We start from the raw sequence: 24,184 nt of genomic DNA, 5'->3' as shown, positions 1-24,184 counted from the left end.
TTTTTTTCTCTTACTTAATTGGCCTCTCAGAGTTGGTAAGACAACTCCCACCTGTTCATGCTCTCTGTATGTGTGTATATATATATATATATATATCTCCTCAATATATGTTCCATTCTATATGCATCCGAAGAAGTGGGCTGTAGCCCACGAAAGCTTATGCTCTAATAAATTTGTTAGTCTCTAAGGTGCCACAAGTACTCCTGTTCTATTTATAATGTGTAAACTTTCCTGGCAAAGAGTTTACGTTGTTTAAAAAAGGGGGCCCAATTCTTGCACACACCCACATCTCCTTCCTACTTGTGTTAATTGTAAATGGATAATTAAGCTTACTATAAGACTTTCCTAATTTTTATTGCAGTTGAATATTGCATGTCGGCATGTGATTTAGTGCAACCAGTCATGCTAGCTTCATTTCCTTGTTTAATGTTGGTTAAAACATTTTAAAATATATATATAACCAAATGACCATTTAGCATTTTGACAAATAATCATAGGTCATACTCATGATACTTTCCCATGCAGGAGACTGATATTAAGGAAAAACAGCAATCCCTGTTGATGTTGTCCTGTCAAGGAAGGTTAGAGAGTGAGTTTGAGATCCCTTCTCCCACCAAAGTTTCTGGTAGCAACCCTTGTCCAGCCTTTCTCCCTTTTTCTCCTCTCTCCCTGATCAGTCCCCAGTTCACTAGTCTCTCATTCTCTCACTTCCAGAAAGGATATACTCAGTTTGAGGAAGAATTTCTTCCTCTGCTCTAGGACTGGTGATAAAAATTCCTTGAGTTTTTCATCACAGTTGACCAGTCTGGTGATAGGAATGAAGGGCTTAATATGCTTGCATGTATATTGTCATAAATCAGTTATAGTGTTGCTGGTTGCAGAAGTCCATTTTGAATTCTTGATGTGTGGCAATAACTTGCATTTATACAATGTGCAACTTTTCATCCCGAAGGATCCCAAAGCATTTTACCGAATGATTATACAGTCCATTTCCAGAAAAAAGTGCACCAACATCTTGGTTTGTGTGCCTGGATGTGGCAACACTGCCTGAAGAAAACTCTTTAACTGAAATTGCAAGTAGAATTTTGCTAAGTAGAATACAATGAGCTGAGTTGAAATTGGGATAGGATAACTCTGTATTTTAAGGGATTAATTTGTGTAGTAGATTATGCAAAAATTCTTTTAGGAGCTGTCAGAATCCTAGGTAATCCACATATTAACAATGTTTGTATTGTTGGACTTATTGTATTGCTGCCAGTTTCATAACTGGTGCAGATATATTTTTGCTTAAGGGGAAAAATTCTCGAAACTGGGAAAACAACTTTTATTTGGCTACAGTTCTGTTCTAATTTTATATAATTTACATTGCCTTTCTGAGTTCTTGTGTTGAAGATGCTTCTAAAATAACCGTTTTAGTGTTCAGGTTGTTTCTAGTTCATCCCTTCACAGTTTACTGGTGAGTGGAAGGAATCTACTTGTTTGTATAGTGATAGATGTTCCTACTGTGGAGTAAATACTAATCCTGCTTTGCAAAGCCCCGATCCATTCATGCTTTTGATCAGGCTTTTGGTCCAAAATAAAAAAAAATTGAAATCTCAGGTATTTACACTATAATATATATCATTCTCCTTCACTGTTGACTTCCAGGATATTTGTGTGTTACTAGAACCTGTTTTTCTTCATGGTCTTCCTCCTAGTCAATCAGAAATGTCCCGCTCTAATGTTTGCGATTAGTCAACATACTCTTTGGGAGACCCTACTTCTATGATGTGCTAGCGTCGAAAATGAGATTGCTCCAATGAATTTTACACTACTACTAATAGAAGCTGCAAATAAACTATGTCTCTGCTTATTTGTCTTTACCAAGGGGCTATACAGCAAAGAAATACATACTTCCAAAAACTATATTATGTAGCGCTCTCCTATTTTAATAAACATTTTAAACTTCATCACAAAGATGGATTTTACAATGACCAATCTTGGTTGCATATTGATGACCTTTCCTTGTTTGTACTGGAACAATTCATTTACATTATCTGTTTGAATTTTGGGAGGATGGCTTTTAATCATAGTTTTAATTGTATTTTAATTTGCTCTCATTTTGTTGAATAAGCACCCCTTATTTATGTGTGTGTCTATGGATGCTTAATAAATAACCAACCATTGAGAAGGTGTTTGGTCACAAGCATGCTTTATCTTGGTTTCCATTTACATTATCTCTTTCTTTCTCATACCCACACAAATATAAAAGTTTAAAAAATTAGCTATCACCAGTGATACAATTTTTGTCTTAATTGGTACTTTTAGTGAAGAAGGATGAATGTAACTGCAAAATACATAATCTTATTTCTCACACTATAGAACACTTTCAAATGTACCAAACAGACAGTAGTACAGTATGCACAGTTTGGAGTGTGTATGGGGGAGAAGAAGGCCATCCAGGCTATTTAAAATAAAACAGTAATATTGAGTTCTAAATTCAGTGTGAAGAATATTCTGAAAACACATATGTAGCTCCCATTAATTTTAGTTTTAATGGACAAGTGTGATCTTGAGGCATTATAGTACCCAGAATTCCTTGCACTAGAAGTGCAGTGAGAGGAAAGATGGGCCAATGGCTGAAGTGCTAGCTTGTGCTATGGAATAACCAGTTTCAATTCCTTCACCCTCAGACATCCTGTGTGACCCTGGGCAAATCACTTGGTCTTCCGGTGCCCGAATTCCCTATTTGTAAAACGGGTGTAATAGAACTTCCATCTCTGCAAGGGTGTTGTGAAGATAAATGCACGTTAAAGATTGTGAGGTGATGGAGGCCAGATAAGTACGTAAGATAGCATATTAGCATATTGCCTCTATAGTATTTCTCTTAGCATCTTTCTCTGGCAGAAGCTTGGAGTGGCTGCTCCAGAAAGAGCCATGTCTAGTTCACTTTTGTCAGAGAGAGATATGTGGTGATGTTGCAAATGGAGAATCCTTCTCCGAAAACAGAGAGTGAGTGTCATGGGAGAAAAAGGTTGCCTGAATATGCGGTTTATCAGTGACTAGATTAGGAACAAGTAGCACTGCTTTAAATTAAGTGGGGGAATTTTAAATAAATTACACTTGGAATTGAGTGCTTCAAAGAATTGCTGGTTCTGTTATTGTCTGTCTTAATGGACACTAAACTTAAATTACTGGGGTCTCCTGGCTTAAATGCTATTGGCTGCACTGTCTTGGTCTTAGAGATTGGTTAGCATTATCTGTTCTAAACCTGTATGGTGTTGTGGTGTTAACATTTTGATGAGAGCATGTATATTTAAACAATTGTATAGCAGGATATAAAATGACAGTATTTAATATGTGCAGAAAAATGAGATTCATTGGAGAAATAACCAACGATGAAAGGTAAACTGAAGGAACCCAAATTCTGTCATCCTTGGGCCACATGGTCAGCTGGTTTACATTATTTAAGGATATGGCCTTTTGTTCTTAGCCCTACAGTTGGATGAAGTTCTGTGTATACCCTAAGTGTGTTAGAGACGAGACATTTTTTTCCCCATGTTATTTACCCTTGTACTCTAGTACAACGGTTGTGGTACGGAAACGTAATTGGCCGCAGAGCAAGATATATGTTGAATTGGAGGACTTGGAAAAAAGGGTTCAAAATGTCTTGTTCCTGGATCAAACCATGGGAATTAATATTCTAAAATCAGGGAACTTAGGACTCTCCCCTTTACCCCAATAAAGCTGCTAGTTGATAAATGATGATGTCAGATTGTACAGAAATATATTGTTAGTACCCCACCTCTTTGCATCCTTCCTTTCTTTATCTGAATTCCAGTTTTGATCATAGTATTGAGTTTCAACATTAACTTTATTTCAGTATTAATCAAAGGTTACATATATAATGTGTACTAGCTTGATTGATGAGATGAAAATGTAGTGTCAGATTTTGTGTCAGAAACTTATGCCCAGTTTAAAAACCTTGAGATGCTGTAGACTTTAAATTGTTTGTCTTGTCTTTCAGCACTCAACCTGCTACAGCTTATTCCCACCCAACCACTGCGGCAAGCTACACTGTTCAGCAAGCTCCTGGGGTGGCACATACTGTGACGCCATCTTATGCTCCCACAGTGCAGGCTGCCAGGCCAGTTGCAACTGCTGCCTATGGAGCATACCAATCGCATTCAGGACAGGACTATGGTTATGGAACTCGGCAGCAGGAACCTCCCCCCCAGCCTACTACAACACCAAACTACCAGGTATCAATCCACGAAACCTTTTGGTGACACTTTAATTGGTAACTTATCTGAGCAGCATTTGTCCACGTTAATTGCATCATATAAATTTTTGTCTGGGAAGCAGAATAAGGCTGGTAATGTATGATTTTTTTTTTGTGTGGTTTGTTTGTTTTTACTCCATATGTTTCCAATCTTTAATTGAAACAGGGACAAGGACTGTGTTTTATGCTATATTTGTACAGGCTCAATGGATTCCAATCCTTAATTGGGGTTTCCAGGCACCAAGATAATACAGATATTAATTATAAAATTAATATATTGGTATTAAGGGATTTCTTTCTGATAAATCCTTCAAGATGTTGGACTTGCGGGCTCTAGTATATTTGATACCTTTTTGACTACACATAAAAGCACTACATTTATATATGTATCAGCAAATGCTGAGGGATCAACTGAAATTACTAGAGAGCCAAAACAGGTACAAATCTAAGAACATACATAGCTTTAATTTCCTAAAGTCTAAGGACTATCAACTTTGAAACAAGAGCTGCAGAATGAAATCTGGGAGGCTTTTTGATTTTTTTTTTTCTATTATAAACTGACTTGTTTTCCCCAGTTGACATGAACGAATGCATAAAAAAAATTAGCAATTAATTGGACTATACCAAAATGGCTATCAATTTGCTAAAGAATGCTTAATTTATCTATTATTTTTTGTAGCATTGGGCTGTGTGTTCATAATTTGGTTTCTTTTTTGTTCTGTTGGAATTTCATATACAGGATGGTTACAGTTATGGACGGTCTACATCTGCAAGCTGCTATGAGAGCAAACAGTACTACCAGCCAGTTGCTACCCAGCCTCAACACACTGCCACAGACTCGTACTACCAGTCAAGTGAGTGCTACAGGAATCCAGTGTTCACAGCTTTAGTGTGTTATTTCAAAGTATGTACAGTACTGGGAGGTTCAAAATGTTAACGGTTTATTGGCAGCAGGGTATCAGTTGCAGGTAAGGTGTCAAAAGTAGCTTAATTAGACTTTTTAGCAACTTTGGAAAATGCCTTAAATCTTCTCTTAAGGGTGTGGCATTTTCATTTTTTCCATTTCATTAAATGTCATAACTTGAACACAAATGTTACTTCATACTAATGTTTAAAAAAAAAAAAAAAAGATTTGTAAGAATCTGAATGCACAAATATTTATCTTCATACATATAAGAAAAAGAGAGCTGTCTACATATGACATGAACTGATAGAGTATAAATACAAATCACAATGGTGACTTGAAACCAAGCTGGAAATACTGGTTCTTATAGAGAATTGGATTTGATAAGAATGTGAAAAGTAACTTATAATATTATACTTTGGAAGATCATTCCTTTTATGGGTTAAGTACATCTACTCAAATTTCAGGTGAAAAATAATTTACTAGGAGCCCATGAGTAGTTAGAAAAAATCAAGCCCATTCCTCAAGCCTCTGGGTGTATTTACATATTGAAATATAATTAAATATAAAAAATATACAGCATGCCCTATTTGTAGAGAAAATTATAGTAAAAAATGTAGGGATAGTGTCACATTTTTGTTGAGGACGCAAAAAGCACAAAACTGACTCCTATGCATCTTTGCTTGCACAGACTTTGCTATGAATATAATGGCCATACTGGGTCAGGCCAATGGTCTGTCTAGCCCAGTATCCTGTCTTCTGACAGTGGCCAATGCCAGGTGCTTCAGAGGGAATGAACAGAACAGGTAATCATCAAGTGATCCATCCCCTGTTGCCCGTTCCCAGCATCTGGCAAACAGAGGCTAGGGACAGTTCAGAGCATGGTTTTCATCCCTGCCCATCCTGACTAATAGCCATTGATGGACTTATCCTCCATGAACTTATCTAATTCTTTTTTGAACCCTGTTATAGTCTTGGTCTTCACAACATCTTCTGGCAAAGAGTTCCACAGGTTGACTGTGCGTTGGGTGAAGAAATACTTCCTTTTGTTTGTTTTAAACCTCTTGCCTATTAATTTCATTTGGTGACCCCTTGTTCTTGTGTTCTGAGAAGGAGTAAATAACACTTCCTTATTTACTTTCTCCACATCGGTCATGATTTTATAGGCCTCAATCATATCCCCCCTTAGTTGTCTCTTTTCCAAGCTGAAAAGTCCCAGTCTCATTAATCTCTCCTCATATGGCAGCAGTTCCATACCCCCAATCATTTTTGTAGCCCTTTTCTGAACCTTTTCCAATTCCAATATATATATTTTTTGCGATGGGACGCATCTCCACGCAGTATTCAAGGTATGGCCGTACCTTGGATTTATATAGAGGCAATATAATATTTTCTGTCTTATTATCTATCCCTTTCTTAATGATTCCCAACATTGTTTGCTTTTTTGACTGCTGCTGCACATTGAGTGGATGTTTTCAGAGAACTATCCACAATGACTCCAAGATCTTGCTTGCATGGTAACAGCTAATTTAGACCCCATCATTTTATATGTATAATTGGCATTATGTTTTCCACTGTGCATTACTTTGCATTTATCGACATTGAATTTCATCTGCCATTTTGTTGCCCTGTCACCCAGTTTTGTGAGATCCTTCTGTAACTCTTTGCAGTCAGCTTTGGACTTACCTACCTTGAATAGCTTTATATCATCTGCAAATTTTGCCACCTCACTCTTTTTACTTCTTTTTCCAGATCATTTATGAATATGTTGAACAGTACTGGTCCCAGTACAGACCCCAGGAGGACACCACTGTTTTACCTCTCCCTATTCTGAAAACTGACCTTTTATTCCTACCCTTTGTTTCCTATCAGTTAAGCAGTTACTGATCCATGGAAGGACCTTCCCTCTTATCCCATGACAATTTACTTCGCTTAAGAACCTTTGGTGAGGGACCTTGTCAAAGGCTTTCTGAAAATCTAAGTACACTATATCCCTTGGATCAGCCTTGTCCACATGTTTATTTGACTCCCTCAAAGAATTCTGTGGATTGGTGAGATATGATTTCCGTTTACAAAAACCATGTTGACTCTTCCCCAGCAAATCGTATTCATCTATGTGTCTGATAATTCTGTTCTTTACTATAATTTCAACCAACTTGCCTGGTACTGAAGTTAGGCTTACTGGTCTATAATTGACAGGGTTGCCTCTAGAGCCTTTTTAAAAAATTGGCATCACATTAGTTATCCTCCAGTCATCTTACTCCTGGGCGAATTCTGTGCCACTGCGCATGCACAGAATTTATGTCCCCTGCAGATTTTTTTGCTTCCCCGCAGAAAAATGACTTTGACGGGGAAGCAAAGGGAAGCAACAAGAGCAGTCATGAGACCCTCCCCAGCAGTATGTTTCGGGTGCCTAGGGCAGCCAGCAAAGAGGTAAATCATTGTGGGGCCGGGGGCGGGACTGGGGAAGACCCAGCTGGTGGGTCCTACCCTGCGCTGGGCTCAGCTGCTGGTCAGCTGGACTGGGGAGGAAGGGACTTCCTCTTCCCCTGCATGGTATCCAGGGCCGGGTCAGACCCACCCCCAGATTTATCCCCTGTCTGTAGGAAGGTCTGCAAACTCTCCCTCCCACGCTTCCTGCACCCATCGCCCATCAGCTGCAGGGGAAGGATCACTGTACAGGGCGCTGCTCCTCCATCTGCCCAACCCCCATGCATCCAGACCCCCTCACGCCCAGACTCACCTGCCGACCCTCAAAACCCTCTCCCCCGCACCTGGATGACTCTGACAAGCCACCCGCACCTGGATCCCCACTCTACCAAGCCCCAACCAGCTGCACCTGAATCCCCCCCCCCCTCACCCACATTCCCCCACCCCCAACCCCCCCCCCCCCCCCCTGTAGCCCCCCCCCCCCCCCCCCCCCAAACTTGGATCCTGCCTTTCTGAGCCTGCCCACCCACGCCTGGTGCATCTGGCATGGAGGGGCAGGGTCCTGGGGTGTTTCTGGGGCAGGCCCAGTCTTTGCGCTGTGTCAGGGTTGGGTGCAGCCTCACCACTGAATCTGTGTCCCGGGGGTGGAGCTGTACAGTGATCTCCCACCCCGTGCAGCCAGTGGCCTGTGCTTCCCAGTGCCACGCTAGTGCCTCCACATTTATTTGACAAATAAAATTTGCAGAATTTTGTAGAATTTTAAAATATTATGCGCAGAATTTTTGTTGGAGCAGAATTTTTAATTTTTTGGCACGGAATGCCCTCGGGGTAGTCATCTAGTACAGAAGCTGATTTAAATGATAGGTTACATACCACTTCCATTTCCACCTTAATTGAATTGGTCTCATTCGCACTGACTCCCCACTTGGTAAGGCAACTTCCATCTTTTCATATATATAGTGCTTACTGTATTTTTCACTCCATGCATCTGATGAAGTGGGTTTTAGCCCACGAAAGCTTATGCGCAAATAAATTTGTTAGTCTCTAAGGTGCCACAAGGACTCCTCGTTGTTTTTGCTGATACAGACTAACACGGCTACCACTCTGAAACATACCACAGTTAGTAGTTCTGCAATTTCACATTTGAGTTTCTTCAGAACTCTTGGGTGAATACTATCTGATCCTGGTAACTTACTAGGAATTAGGATTCACTTTAAAACCTGTGAGTTCTAAATGTTTGTTTCATTTTTGTGACTGTATAGGTTCCCTCTGGTGGCCAAAACAATAGCTTTAAATTCCCCTGGATAACTGAAGTCTCTTTAGCCCACTGGAATAAGTCTGCATGATTCTGTTCATTTTTTGTTATTATAGCTCAAAGGTATTGAGCTCATCTCATGTTGAGAGCATATTTAATATTAAAAATTTGTTTTCTTGCTGCTTTTCCCTTGAGGATCAAATTGGGTCACTATATTTTCAGCACTAGATTATCTTTCTGATTCAGAATTTTTTTCATATTTAACTAAGCTAGTTAAATAATTCTATTTAAAAAGCAAATCAAACATACCATAATAAGCATTTTGTTATGAAGTTTTGCTCAAGGGTACTTTATAGCTAGAGGCTTTTCAAGGGTTCAACAAATCCATAACACACTTAAGGTTTTGGAACCAGTTGCTATAGGTAAATGGACATAGGAAATTATTCACATTAAGTCCTGAAGTCCTTTCTCAGAAAAAAATTCTGTTGAAGTTGATGAGAATTTTGCCTCATTATTCTGGAATCCTTAAGGCCCCGAAGTGGAGTGAAAATGAATACATGTAGGATGATGGCTAAATCAGGCATTTTAAGAACATAGGATTAGCCGTAATGTATGAGAACAGTTGTCCTTCAAGTCTGGTATTCTGCTTGTAGCAATGATTATTTGAAGCTTTAGAAGAAGGCAAAAAAAATTATAAAACACCCAGTCAATTGCTTGTATTCATGGTCATGAAGGGAGGATTTATTCTTGGCCTCTGCAGTGATCCTTAAAGGATGAAATTTGACTGTCCACATCTTAGCATATGTAACTACAAATTATTATTGGTTATAAATTTTTCCAGATCCTGTGTAAATCCAGCTGCAATATTCAGTTCTCTGGCTTCTTGAGGTAATGAATTTTACAGGTTAACTACATGCTCTGTGAAGAAGTTTCTCATATGTGGGTCCATCGGTCAATCCAGAAGACTCACTTCTGGGTAGGTCTCTCCCACTCGTCCACAGAGGCAGCTGGCTCGACTTTTTGGTGGCAAGAGGAGATTCTGATAACCAAATGCAATTGAGCTGCCACTGTGCTCAGTGCTAGCTGTATTCTGAAGCACTTTGCTCTTCTTACCTTCTTGGCTGGCTCTTCCAGATTTACTCCCGCTGCTGGGAAGCCATCCCCATCTCTTGAACCCTTCTGTTCTCTGCATCGTGTTTTTCCTCTGCTTTGCCAAAGTGGTGGTTGGGCCTCTGATGTAGTACTTCAGAGGAGCTTCTTGGCTGAGCTGGCCCTACTTTTGCGCCAAAGAAACATTTTGGGTGCAGCAATATCTCTTTGACTGTTTTTCTCCTCTACCTTGCTTCAGGGAAGATTCCCAGCAATGGTCTTCCTCTACCTTTGCATCAGCACCACTGGGCAAGTCCTCCATTTTGTGATTTCTTTTCCCTCAACTTCATGGTTAGGAGAAGAGCAGATCCAGTAGGGAAAATGCAATCTAGTAGAATTCAGCCATTTCCACCTTCCTGGGAGTGAGTGTGTGGGGCTGTGATGACAAGGGTCTCTCCAAATGACACAGCAAACTATCTGTTAAAAGTATTGCTGCCAAAGGCAGTAAATATGCTAGTAAGTCAACTCAGCAGTGTCTGGCCATCTACTTCCATTCTTCTGCCATTGTAGTACACTAAAGTTTTTCCTTCAAGGCCAAATTTTAATTCCATCAAAAACAGCTTGTTTATGACCAGGACTTGATGGCGTAGGAATAATTATTTTAAAATTGTTTTTTTATTCTGGAGGAAAAAAGTCAGCATCCAATTATTTGAAAGCTGTAATCTCTCCTGAACCTATAGGGAGGAGTTAGGAGATTTTCCATACCCCTTTTCTGGTCATTAGGGACCATTCTCAATTCAGAAAGAAGCAGAGCCACCAAATGTTGTTGTGTTCCCCATTCTTGGGTTAAGAGTTAAATGAAGATGAAAAGATGAGAGCTCTTAATCCCTTTCATCCAAAAAGTAATCGCCATCTTTCCTCTTCACCACCATTGCCAAAGAGGAAAGATGGAATGAAGGCAAAAACCAGAAAATCTTAGTAGTTTAGAATTGCTTTTTTTTAAGCAAACGTGAACTCCTTGACTTGGATGCCAGATGACTCTTGACCGGGATGATTTAGACAACTTCTAAAGCGCAATTCTCCTCTGAAATTGAATGTCTGTGTTATGTACACTTTGTTGGATTCCATGTTTGTGTCTCATTGATTATCATATTTGCTCAGTTTACAAAGGAAAAAAAATACTGTGTGATTGACTGTCAGCTCTGCAAACTCAGCCTGGGCTCTTGGCATGTCTAGTTGGGTTATTTTTTCCCTTTGTGCATTGACAGTAATATATATATATATTAGGCCATATTCTGCTCTCAAACCTATGCAACTTTATTAGCCTATGTAAAATTTGCAGGGAGGGCTGTTAAGAAATAATATTTCTAAACTGCATAAATTTGATAAATTTGGAGACACAATAAACATGGAACTGCATGATGACATTTTTTAGCCACTTTTCAGAATAGAACTGCATTTAAGAAGACAACTTGCACTGGGCAGATAATGCTGACCAAGCATTCTTGTGTTTCAAAAATGCACCCTAGATGAGGAAATCCAAGGGTAATGCAGTATTCACTAGTGTCTTCAGAAAATCATGATTCAGGACTTCACCTGCCAAGAGGTTCCTCAGCAAGGCTTATGTTAAACTCTACAAGCTCTAGGAAAACACATTATCAGATTACAACTTCTTGGTCCTGGCACATAATTTTAGAAAAAGACTCCATCCATACTGCTGGTTATTAAGGCCTCTAAATTTAAAAAAATGCTAAAGTGAAGAGCAAGAGTTGCCTCGAGCTTCAATTACTTGGCATAGTATTGTTCAAGAATTCTCTGTCGTGGATAAAAAGCTACCTTTGCTTTGAGAGATCTGTCCAAAATAACCAAGAGCTTTTGTTGAGTTATGATGCTTGCTGAGACAAGTTTTTTTCTGACAGATCACTTCTCTGCAATGCTATAGCAAGAAGAAATTTGTAGGTTAGAACGCTGGCCATTGATTTGACTGCTAGCTCAAATCTCACCCAGCTTCATTTGATCTTTATTTAGAGGTTCCTGAGAAAAAGAAAAAGCTTTAATAACTCTTCAAAATTGAGCAATCTCTTCATAACAGCAAGATCATTGGGAGTCATTTTTTAAAATACTGATGTCAATCCTGATATCAACCTACTGTATTTGTTAGGGCCTGGTCTCAAGTCCTGGTCTTGAAGCCAGGCCCACTGGGTTCTTGGAAAGCAGCCTTGGCCATCACACCACACCAACTCATCCAATTAACAGGGAATTCACAGACTTGGGTGGGCCAGCTTCCAGGGTTCTGCTTCCTGATTGGCCACATGATTTTGACTCTGGTTGGTTACTATATATAAATTTCCTGCTTCCTTTCTGGAGCATCAAGCCATTTCCCATTAGTTGCTACTTGGACCCTGTTTGATTCTGTCTTGTTGCCCCCATCTCATCCTGTCTTTTTGCCTTGTCTGACTCCACCTGCTACTACACTGTACATTTCCCTTGGATTGGATCTCCTGGATATTGGACCTCTTGCATGAACTCTGACCACTGACCTGAATGGACATTACAGTATTTATAACCAGCTCTTAATTTTCTTCATGCCTTCAGACATGGGAAATACATATGCAGTCCCTCAATGAGGATGTCCCGGGATCCTTTCAGGAACAGGGCTTCTCGGAGTCTCTTTAATCTGTGCCAGCTCGTGGCCTCTCACTGTTTTGGAGGATTCCTAAAGATGTTTTGGTGGCTAGGTTGATACAACTCAAGACAAATAGGGACTAGAGGTAATAAGTGAAGGATATCTGATAGTTTCAGCAAATTCCTCCTTTTTTTCCTCCTTTTCTTCCCCGCGAATTGAACTAAAAAATTAGCAGTGCAACAATGCATTCAGAACTTAGAAAACTAAAAGCAGTAGCTCCAGTCCCTCTCGAAGAACAATGTTCAGGAAACTGTTCCAGAGTTGTGATGTCAAAACAAACTAGAGGCTTTTGCTGAATCTCTCTCTCCTCTGAATTAGGAAAACAAGACTCTGAATGGAACTTTTTTAAATCCAGAAACAAGATGCCAATCGTTGCCTATCTCCATTTTCCCATCCACACAATTTTCTCAAATCTCATGGTATTTGTAATGTTCAAATTGTGAGATACAGATTTATCATTATCTTGACAATCTCTCAATAAACAAAACAGTTCAAAATGCAGAAAGGCTTGTAAGACTCACCAAGTTCAATACAACTTCTATGGCAGTATGGTTTTACTATCTATCCCAAAAACTCATGGAATTCCCTCACAGAATGATTTCCATCTCTCATCCTTCAGCACTGTAGTCTTACCCATGGACAAATTTCAGTAGTAGTTTTGTCTAATTCAGCTTTATCACAGATCATCAAAAATGATGGTACGGACCATAACTGACTAGAATCTTAGTCCCTTTGTAGAAACTGCTTAACGGGAAATTATTTACCTCTGACCTCTGTAAGCTCTCCTCTGGCAGAACTGGATCATGTGTTGACACTCCCGTGAAAATGGTAGTTCTGGTGTTTGGGAAAGTTCCTGGCAGGCAAACCTCATTCAGAGCCACACCAGTTTAAGATGATGAAAATGCCTGTCAAGTTGGGGTGCCCAAGAGAGATGTGAACCCTCGTACTGCAAATGTTCAAAAAGAGAGACTACCCTAAACATAACTGTCTAAAACTCAAAGCAGTTTGTTACTTGAAAATAATGCCCAGTTATAGTAGAGTGATAATGATAATAGGGAGAGCCATGGGTATGTGCACCAACAGGGAGGTACCAAAAGTTGTTAATAAAGGACATAAAAATGAAACCTATTGCAGCTAGCAATCAAAACAACTTCCATCAAAAAAGTTAAACCATCAAGCCATCTGGCTAACTTATCGACTGTCCCTTGAGTACTGGGAGCTGGACCAGACTGTGTTCTGAAATTTATATAAGCCTGGGATGCTCCACACTTGGATCTCTCTGTCTCTCAGACAAACAAGACCACTAAGATCTTCTCAAAGCACCAGAGAGGCTCTTGCCACATGGGCACCACCTTCATCTCATGGAATGGCCAACTCCTGTATACCTCCTAACCAAAGGTGCCAGGAAAAGTCAATTAGACAAAGCAAGAATGGTTCTTAAAGTCACTTTTTGGCCCTGAAGGTTTTGGTTTCTTTACTGGATGCAGAGAACCACTCCAGCTTTCCAACCTCTCTCCTCCGTCCAGATCTTTTGAGGCTGGAATCTGAGATTAGTTATCTAGGAAGAACTTTACCTTCTGCTCTTATCAAGGTATATTGAACATATTTTCTCATTTAGTGTAGACTGTGCACTATAGGTGTAACACCACTCTCCTGTGTGAGTTATTGGAAGCAGGGATCGAAGCTGGACGTCTGGGTCTTGTTGCACAAGACTTTACTGCTTGAGTTAAAAAGATTCTGCTAATGTCCAAGGCTGTATTAGGCTTATCCACCTCTATATAACCTAGCTACCACTAGAGGGGGACAGAGCACCATGCCAAGTGGGTGTGGGTTAAACAGACAGCCTCTGGCACCTTCCAGTTCAGCCATATTAGAGTTCCTTAGGGCCAGATTCAAGTAAGGCTTAAGCCCTATTTTCCTGTCTATTCCACTTTCAGCACTAAGATGTCTGTCTTCAGGAAGGAAGTTAACAGTAATGCTCCCCATTATTATGTGACATATTCCTTAAAAGCTGTATCTGTTCCCAAGAATATGTCATATATTTTAAATTTGGAATTTAATCTTAGTTCTACAAGCTACAACAAAGCCATCTCTAAACCCTTATCCAAATGGTTTTTTTTATATACAATTCCTCAAAACAGCCTTATTTATGTATCCTGTCTCAGCAGATCAAATTTCTCTGTTTGGAAGCATTATCTATCCGAGCAGTATCTGCATATTTTTCCAAACAAAATGGTTCTCAGACCTGCTACAAATGTGCCCATAGGTAATTTGTCTTTCTATCTCAGAGACTGCCTTTCATTCATTTTTGTCCCAGACCAATTCATGCTGCAATTGAAATTGCTGCATACCTTACATGTTTGGAGCACTCTAAAATATTACTTGGGTAGAGCCAAATCATAGAAGTCAGATGCATTGCTTGTCATATAAGGCACCTACAAGATAGGCAAGAAAACCTCAAAGGCTACAATTTTCATATGGATCAGACTGGCAATGAAGCAAGGGTACCTCACACCTAGTAAAGATTCTTTCAAAGGATTCATGATGCACACGACAAGGCTGAGCTCCTCTTCCTGGACAGAAAGCAATGGTGCTTTGAAGCAGGAAACTTGCAAGGCAACTGTATGGTCTGTGTGTTCTTTCATCCAACACTGGAAAGTTTCACGTCAGTGGATACAGCCTTCAGCCATAGGGTTCAACAAGTTGCGTTTGATATTTAAGAGCTTAATACAAAAATTCTAGTGCATGTGGTGTTCCCTGCCTTCCTTTTGGCAATTATCTTGTTTCTGGCAACATTCATTACCTTTCTGCCTGCTAGATCCCAGCAGTGAGTCTTCTGGATAGCTGGATGGTCCTTGTGAATGAGAGAAGAAAATTTTTGGTTTCTCATAGTGGGGACATCCACCAATCCAGAGGAACCCTTCCTAGGTCTAGTTTTTAAAGTATGAATTCTTTTTATAATCATCTACTGTTTTAAGAAGAGAGTGTGTCTTATTTGGTGCATTAAAAATATCTCTTTCCAGTTTTAACCAATTTGTAAGAAAGCTTGAGAATAGATCTTCAGGGGTGTCTCCTGTCCTGCAACTGGTTATTGGAGTCTCCCTTTTACACCTGAAATCAGCCAGCTATCTCCAGGGATGAGTGGGTGGAACCTACCCAGCTGTGAGTTCCACTATGAGAAACCAAACTTACAGGTAAGGAAAAAAAAAAATCTCCCCTCATTTACTGTAGTTTTTAAAATTGCCTGCTATTAATCTGAGTGACCTCATGCTTTTTTATTATGAAAGAATGGAAAAGGGAAGGACTGATCGATTATTCATCTGTATCTTTCACTTCTTTCCAGGCTAATATGTTTTGCAGTCTCTCATCATATAAATTGTACCCAATTGCTATACATTTCCAGTGTCTTGTTTAACAAATATCTATTATTAGTAAAGAGAGATGACTGTAATAGTTTAGAAGCACATGTATCTGTCTTCAGTTTTGCAAGAGGGTGAGCTTGTGTGTTTGCTTTCTAGGCTCCAAAGGTGGCTACAGTCAATCTAGTGGTATTTATAGTCAGAGCCAGCCACAGAGACAGGTGACTACAATTAAGCCAGTTCAAACAGTGAGCGCCACATCTTCAAGCTACAATGCCTACCCAACAGTAACAACTGTTCAGCAGAATGCATCTGTCTCCTCCATCTCCTCGTACACCCCCTCCTCTTCATACAACTCCACTTCTGCATCATACTCTGGTAAGGAGGTAGCTGTCATGCAGGTGTTGCACTGTAATTCTCTTTGTTTAGACTATAACCCTCATAAAATTGCTCCCTTTTCTTTCTGCCTGCTAGGGTCAAATTACTCCAGCTATGATGCCACAGCATACACAGCAGCTAGCACTTACTATCAACCACCTCAGCAGCCCCAGGCCCAGCATCAGCAGCCGCCACCCCCGCCACAGCAACCGAAATCTACTAGCTCTTCTTCATGGAGCAGCACAGTGAACAGCACCACCACCAACTCTAGCAACAGCTTCAGCAAAAAAACACCTTTTCAAAACAAACAGCTGAAACCCAAAGGGCCCCCTAAACAGCCTCAGCTTCACTACTGTGATATCTGCAAGATCAGCTGTGCTGGTCCACAGGTTAGCAATCCCCTTTACCCATGTGTCCACTCTATATAACCTGCACTTCCTCCCCAGTCATATAGTTCAGCAGATGATGTCCTATTGATCTGCAATATGTCCTCTTCAGTGACTTAATGGAAACATCTCAGAAAATAGATATAACCAATCCCCCACTATTGCAGGATGTAATGTTGTGGTTCACAAGCTTTATCTAAGTGTCTGGTTGTTTGCTCGATGTACTGTGAGTTTGGAGGCAAGTGCTGTAGGCTCTCCAAGAACTAGACTGTACAGACTCTATCTTTCTGTGGATTTTCATTAACGCTCAGATTTTAAGTAGTTAATGCAGGATTATTTTGCTACAACTGCCAGAAATAAACAGTGAAACTATCCTAGGCCCAACTACTATTGACAGTTCCAATAAAGATCAAAACAGTCCCTAACCCTGTCTCCTGGGCTGCCTGGCCGCCTTTCCACAGCCGTTTCCCAGGCTGCTGCCTCCTGCCTGCTGCACCTCTGCTCGTAGGCAGCCAGCCTAGTCTCCCTGACCTTAGTTTGTACTTTTTCAGTTTGTTTGGCATTATGGAGCTTTCTAGTGGCTGAATGCTGGACTGGATAACATTGCCCTCTGTTGGTTAGCTCCTTTCCCCACAGCTCAGTCAAGGTGTGAGGAAAGATATTTAATAATGAGCCAGCAGGTTCTCTAAGGCTTAAACCTATATAGTGGAAAGTAAATTTGGAACAAGCTATTGACCAAGAAAGTGTTTTAAGTTTTTATAAACACGGATTTTATTAGACGTGTTTATTAGATATTCCTGTGTAAATGCCTGACTTTTTTTAAAGCCATAATGTCCCTCTGCACTGTTTGTTGTTCTCACTCGTGTCTTGTCTCAAATTTAGATTTAGCTACTTGAGGCAGGGGCCTTATTTTTGTGTGTTTACTGTCAGACACCGAGTGCATTCTTGGGGTGCTGTTAAAAAAAAAAAAAAGTATAATAGGCTTGAATATAAATCTGAAGTGGTGTTTTTCTGCCTTTGTTCTTGGAATTCTCTGCTTAGCTAGAGCATATAGCATTTAACTGAAGAAGCAGACAGGGTCATTCGGGAGAGAAATTATTGTCTCTTATAAGCTGTCCTACAAGGTTTCAACAAGAGCAATCCTAAGAAATACCATATAGACTTCTGTGGTGGCGTCCTTCTCTTATGGTGACAGTAAAATGTAGCGTATCGACAGTCAGACTGTCCAGCTCTGAAAGCATGGGGATTTCTTACACAGCTTAGAGACGCTGCACTATAGTAGTAATATTCTGTCCATTGCTTCTAATTGAATAAAATTGAAGCTAATTATTAAATATTTCTATCATAACATTGCCTAAATCAGGATTGGGCCCCAATGTTTTAGGTGCTGTATAAATACAAAGGAAGTTGTCCCTGCTCCAAAATGCTTAGTCTAAAAGAGTCTTAAATCCACTAAAGAGAGCTGCCATTTTAACATGATTATAATAATAATTAATTATAGATAATATAATTATCAATAATTGTAATCAAGCCATGGGAAATGCATCTTGCCATTGGAATGAATGAGAAAATCTGAGCTTTTTAGAGTTTTGTATAGGAAGCTAATTCTTTTAGATTGGCTAATATAGTATTTAATACTACTTTAAAGCTAGCATTGCAAAATTCTGTTTGTCCATTCATCTGGGTCAAACTGTAATTCTTTTTTTAGTGAGTAAGTAAAATATTGGGGTTCTACTTCCCTACCTCCCATTATCATGATGATGATAAAGGGCAGGTGAGTAGATTTGTTCCTGGGCTGGTAACATTTCATGACCATCTTGTAGGAATGCCATTGTTAAACTCATATATTTAAAAAAAAAAAAAAAAGAATATTAGTTACCTTTATAATAATTATGATAAGCTCTGTTGTCTCTTAATTCTGATGGTGACATGTATTCTCTGTCTGCTTCCTACCAAGAAGACCAATCAAATATCAATAAAATAATTCCCTCTGAGAGAGACCAGTTTACCCATTGTATAGTGATAATGAAATGTGCCAGACACTTCTAAAAACTGGTATTAAAAATACTTCAACCATTCTTCCTATTGTCCTGTAAATATTGTGGTTATCTAAGCCTAAATGGGTTTTGTAGTTGGACATTGTCTTCTGGAGGAAGTAAAGCACTATATATAAGAATCTGTTTGCTTCACCTGCCTGGGAATGCCTCCTAGATGCTGCTGCTGTGAGTGGTGTTAATGAATGGAACACTCCACAAAAAGGCTTTGAGTTGCACACATTTGTACCCTTAAAACTAGACAGATTATGACCTGTCTTTATAGATGAATGGTTCCAAGGAAATGCTGGGATTATATCAGTGTTTCACATTGCTGCTTAGAATGTATTTCCCTGTTTGACTGCAGACTTACCGGGAGCACTTGGAAGGACAAAAGCACAAAAAGAAGGAGGCAGCTCAGAAGACAGGTAACCTGGCAAACTGTGGCCCTCGTGGGGTGCAGACTCAGCTTCGATGCGAGCTCTGTGATGTCTCCTGTACAGGAGCAGATGCATATGCAGCACATATCCGGGGAGCGAAGCATCAGAAGGTATGAGAGCTCAACAGGACCATGGACATTTCACGCAGACATATAGTGTGGAATATCTGATTACAGAGGATGCTGGTTTTCTAAAAATGTTCACAGTAGCTCACGGATATCCAGGGAACATTTCTGATTAAAAAAGTTGAAGTAGAAATATATCCAACACTTCAAGATTTGATTGCAGTAGATGACTGGCTATCCAGAAACTGCTTGACCACAAAAGACTACAGCACCACGTTGCTTCAACACTAAGCAGTGTACTTGGTACAGTAATACCAGAAATTCAGCTATCATAGAACCATGGGACTGGAAGGGACCTTGCAAGGTCATCTAGTCCAGTCCCCTGCACTCATGGCAGGACTAAGTATTATCGACCATCCCTGACAGGTGTTTGTCTAACCTGCTCTTAAAAATCTCCAATTATGGAGATTTCACAACCTTCCTTGGCAATTTTTTCCAGTACTTAACCGCCCTGACAGGAAGTTGTTCCTAATGTCCAACCTAAACAGGGGGTTGGACTAGATGACCTCCTGAGGTCTCTTCCAACCCTAACCTTCTATGATTCTAAACCTCCCTTGCTGCATGCAGTTTAAACTGCTTGCTTCTTGTCCTATCCTGAGAGGTTAAGGAGAATAATTTTTCGCCCTCCTCCTTGTAACAACCTTTTCTATACTTGAAAACTGTTATCGTGTCCCCTCTGTCTTCTCTTCCACAGACTAAAGAGAGCCAATTTTTTCAATCTTCCCTCATAGGTCACGTTTTCTAGACCTTTAATCATTTTAGTTGCTCTTCTCTGAACTTTCTCCAATTTGTCCACATCTTTCCTGAAATGTGGTGCCCAGAACTGGACACACTACTCCAGTTGAGATCTAATCAGCGCGGAGTAGAGCGGAAGAATTACTTCTCGTGTCTTGCTTACAACGCTCCTGCTAATACATCTCAGAATGATGTTTGCTTTTTTGCAACAGTGTTGCACTGTTGACTCCTAGTTAGCTTGTGGTCCACTATGACAACCAGATCTGTTTCTGCAGTACTCCTTCCTAGACAGTCTCTTCCCATTTTGTATGTGTGCAACTAATAGTTCTTTCCTAAGTGGAGTACTTTGAATTTGTCCTTATTGAATTTCATCTTCTTTTCTTCAGACCATTTATCCAGTTTGTCCAGATCATTTTGAATTTTAATCCTATTCTAAAAAGCACTTGCAACCCCTTCCAGATTTGTATTGTCCACAGACTTTATAAGTGTACTCTCTGTGCCATTATCTAAATCATTGATGAAGATATTGAACAGAACCAGACCCAGAACTGATCCCTGCAGGATCCCACTTGATATGCCCTTCCAGCTTGCCTGCGAACCACTGATAACTACTCTTTGGGAACGGTTATCCAACCAGTTATGCACCCACCTTATCGTAGCTCTACATAGGTCGTATTTCCCAAGTTTGTTTGAGAGAAGCTCGTGCAAGAACGTATCAAAAGCCTTACTAAAATCAAGATATTACCACATCTGCTGCTTCCCCCCATCCACAAGGCTTGTTACCTAGTCAAAGAAAGCTATTAGGTTGGTTTGGCACGATTTGTTCTTGACAAATCCATGTTGATTGTTGTTTATCATCTTATTTTCTAGGTGTTTGCAAATTGATTGCTTAATTATTTGCTCCATTATCCTTCCAGGGTATTGAAGTTAAACTGACTGGTCTATAATTCCCCTGTGCTGTCCTTAAGAACATAAAAACGGCTATACTGGGTCAGACCAAAAGTCCATCTAGCCCAGTATACTGGCACTGGCCACTGTCGGAAGACAGTTGCCCCAGAGGGAATGAACAGAACAAATGATGAAGTGATCCATTCCCTGTCGCTCATTTCCAGCCTCTGGCAAACAGAGGCTAGGGACACCATCCCTGCCCATCCTGGCTAATAGCCATTGATGGACCTATCCTCCATTAATTTATCTAGTTCTTTTTTGAACCCTGTTATGGTCTTGGCCTTCACAACATCCTCTGGCAAAGAGTTCCACGGGTTGACTGTGTGTTATGTGAAGAAATTCTGTCTTTTATTTGTTTTAAACCTGCTGCCTATTAATTTCATTTGGTGACCCCCTAGTTCTTGTGTTCTGAGAAGGAGTAAATACACTTCCTTATTTACTTTCTCCACACCAGTCATGATTTTATAGACCTCAATCATATCCCCCCTTGGTCATCTCTTTTCCAAGCTGAAAAGTCCCAGTCTTATTAATCTCTCCTCATATGGCAGCAGTTCCATACCCCCAATCATTTTTGTAGCCCTTTTCTGAACCTTTTCCAATTCCAATATATATTTATTTTTTGAGATGGGACGACCACATCTGCACGCAGTATTCAAGATATGGCCGTACCATGGATTTATATAGAGGCAATATAATATTTTCTGTCTTATTATCTATCCCTTTCTTAATGATTCCCAACATTCTGTTTGCTTTTTTGACTGCCGCTGCACGTTGAGTGGATGTTTTCAGAGAACTATCCACAATGACCCCAAGATCTTTCTTGAGTCGTAACAGCTAATTTAGACCCCATCATTTTGTATGTATAGTCGAGATTGTTTTCCAATGTGCATTACTTTGCATTTATCAACACTGAATTTCATCTGCCACTTTGTTGCCCAGTCACCCAGTTTTGAGAGATCCTTTTGTAGCTCTTCGCAGTCTGCCTGGGACTTAACTATCTTGAGTAGTTTTGTATCATCTGCAAATTTTGCCACCTCACTGTTTACCTTATTTCCCTTTTTATAGATTGGCACTGTATTTGCCCTTTTCCAGTCCTCTGGAATCTCCACAGCCTCCTGGGCAGGGTTAGGGGGGCAAAGTAGTGCCCCCACGCTGTTGCTCCTGGGCGCCCCACCTTGGTGTTAATTGTTGGGGCCGCCAGCAGGGGTTGGGCCCTGCCCACCTCTGGAGACACCTGGGCACAACACTGGAGGAGCAGACACCCAGTGAGTCCCCACCTTCCCAGGGATGGTGGGGCTCAGGCTTTGGGACTCAGCCCTTGGGTGGCAAGCTCTGGCCTCGGGGCTTCGGGCTCTGGCTGCGTGGCAGCAGGCCCCAGGCTCCGGCGGCAGGGCTTCAGGCTCTAGCCCCCCACTGCCTCCCCTGGCCCCCTATCCAGGGCTTAATTTGCCCCTGGGCTTGCCAGGGTTGAGTAAGTCTGCTGTGAAAAGTGATACTTGTATGTTAATATCACTTTTCACAATGGACTTACTAGCTAGCAATAAATAAATTACAATGATTTGGACATGTCTATGTGCATATTTATTTGTTTTTCCTAAAGCTTAAGTAAGTATTTTAGGAAAAAGTGTGAGAGAGGCCACCAGCAAGAGTTGGTGGCCGCACTCTGAGGCCACCAAAAAAAATTTATGAGAACCCGGATGTATTTCATCTTCTCTTTCTTCTTTCTCACCCTCCCTAGGAATGGTGACAGGCTTTTTGGTGCAACTCATGCTTAATGCAATTTGTTTTTCCTCTTTTGAAGATACCTGTTTTCTAGTTTTGATTCAGCTGGGAAGAGGGGGAGAGATTGTTTTTCATTCTTTGAAAGTTTCTTGTTAAAGTCTCTACACTGAGACATTTCCCAGCAACAGTTCTCCCTGATCACTTGCAAGTTCTGTAATCTGTTCAGAGAAGACCTGGCAGTTGAGGCACTAATGTCTGTTATGCTCTGCCATTCTATAGGCGTGCATGCCACCTGGTGGGAAAATAGTTTAACACTTTTCAAATATTTTGCTACGGAGTACTGCTCTGTCTTTCAGGACCTCCTACAAAATTGTAGATCTGTTATAAATATAATATTACAATGGAGCAATTCATCTCATGTGTGTTTGTAGTATCACTTTGTTTTATTGTATATTTTTATTGGGTGTGGAGATTACCCCGGTCTTTCTGTAAATTTATACACTTCACAAGGAAAAGTTTTATAGTATTGCTGTTAACTTCGGTCCCTTTTTACTCCTGCTCTTTCATATGACCACTGCATGTATTTCAGGTTGTTAAATTGCATACTAAATTGGGGAAGCCCATCCCTTCAGTAGAGCCTGTAGTAGTGAACTCTGGTTCAGGTCCTACCATCGCTGCAGCAAGTAAGCCAGCTGCCCATGCCTCGACAGCTACATCTGTTACACCAACAAAACCAGCAGCTGTAGCAACTAACAGTGCAAGCAACATAAGCAAGCCAGTGCCAGTGAAGAAACCTGTTGCATCCAAGATAACATTTTCAGGTATGTCTCCTTAAAATCCATTTTTAACTGTCTTATTTTTTATGTATTGTCTAAAATCCGTCACCTCCTATAGGAATGACAATTTGTTTAAAATGTATGATTCTTCCAAATGCTTGCAGGTGGGGCCTTTTCATGTTCCCATCATTATCCAGGAAAACTGACCCAAGGAAAAGTAATTGTACATCAAGCTCCTTAAATGACTCTGAAAAAGGTTTTTTATTTTTTAACCCCTTGGCTTCTAAAATCTAAAACTGCTTTCATCTTCTCCCTCTGCCTCCAAAAGTGTTCCAGAAACAGAACAGGGATTTTTGTGTGTTTCTGTACAAATCTGATGGCTTCCATATTTGCTTATTTTTTTCTTTTGAATCCTGCTATGAGGAAATAGAGGGAGGGCTTCTGTCTGAAAGTTGCATTGCCTGGCTGTAGTATTTTAGCAGAATATCAAACACTGGCGATTATATGTTGTTGAAATCTGTAGAAATACTTTTTAATCTTGACATTAAACTGATTTTTTTTATATCTCACCATTGAGCCTTTGCCTCTTTAAATTTTTATATATTTAACTTAACCTTTAAGAACTGTAGTTATTGAAGTTCAGGTGTGTCACTTGTT

At 40.2% G+C, this 24,184-nt stretch overlaps 1 protein-coding gene across 1 annotated transcript in view; it reads left to right on the top strand.

Moving 5' to 3' along the window:
• The first annotated feature begins 3,349 nt into the window (after positions 1–3,349).
• Positions 3,350–24,184, top strand: part of ZFR2 (zinc finger RNA binding protein 2) — a 52,432-nt gene continuing 31,597 nt past the window's right edge. Inside the window, exons 1-7 of the mRNA XM_029912290.1 lie at positions 3,350–3,384; positions 4,007–4,241; positions 4,986–5,115; positions 16,144–16,362; positions 16,459–16,751; positions 19,149–19,331; positions 23,341–23,572. Coding sequence (XP_029768150.1) covers positions 3,350–3,384; positions 4,007–4,241; positions 4,986–5,115; positions 16,144–16,362; positions 16,459–16,751; positions 19,149–19,331; positions 23,341–23,572 — 1,327 coding nt within the window. The remainder of the gene's footprint in view (positions 3,385–4,006; positions 4,242–4,985; positions 5,116–16,143; positions 16,363–16,458; positions 16,752–19,148; positions 19,332–23,340; positions 23,573–24,184) is intronic.

The sequence above is a fragment of the Terrapene carolina genome, unplaced genomic scaffold (assembly GCF_002925995.2).
Source record: "Terrapene carolina triunguis isolate 2854851 unplaced genomic scaffold, T_m_triunguis-2.0 Scaffold194, whole genome shotgun sequence".
In the NCBI taxonomy this organism is placed as follows: domain Eukaryota; kingdom Metazoa; phylum Chordata; order Testudines; family Emydidae; genus Terrapene; species Terrapene triunguis.
This window is presented reverse-complemented; position numbering and strand designations above follow the sequence as displayed.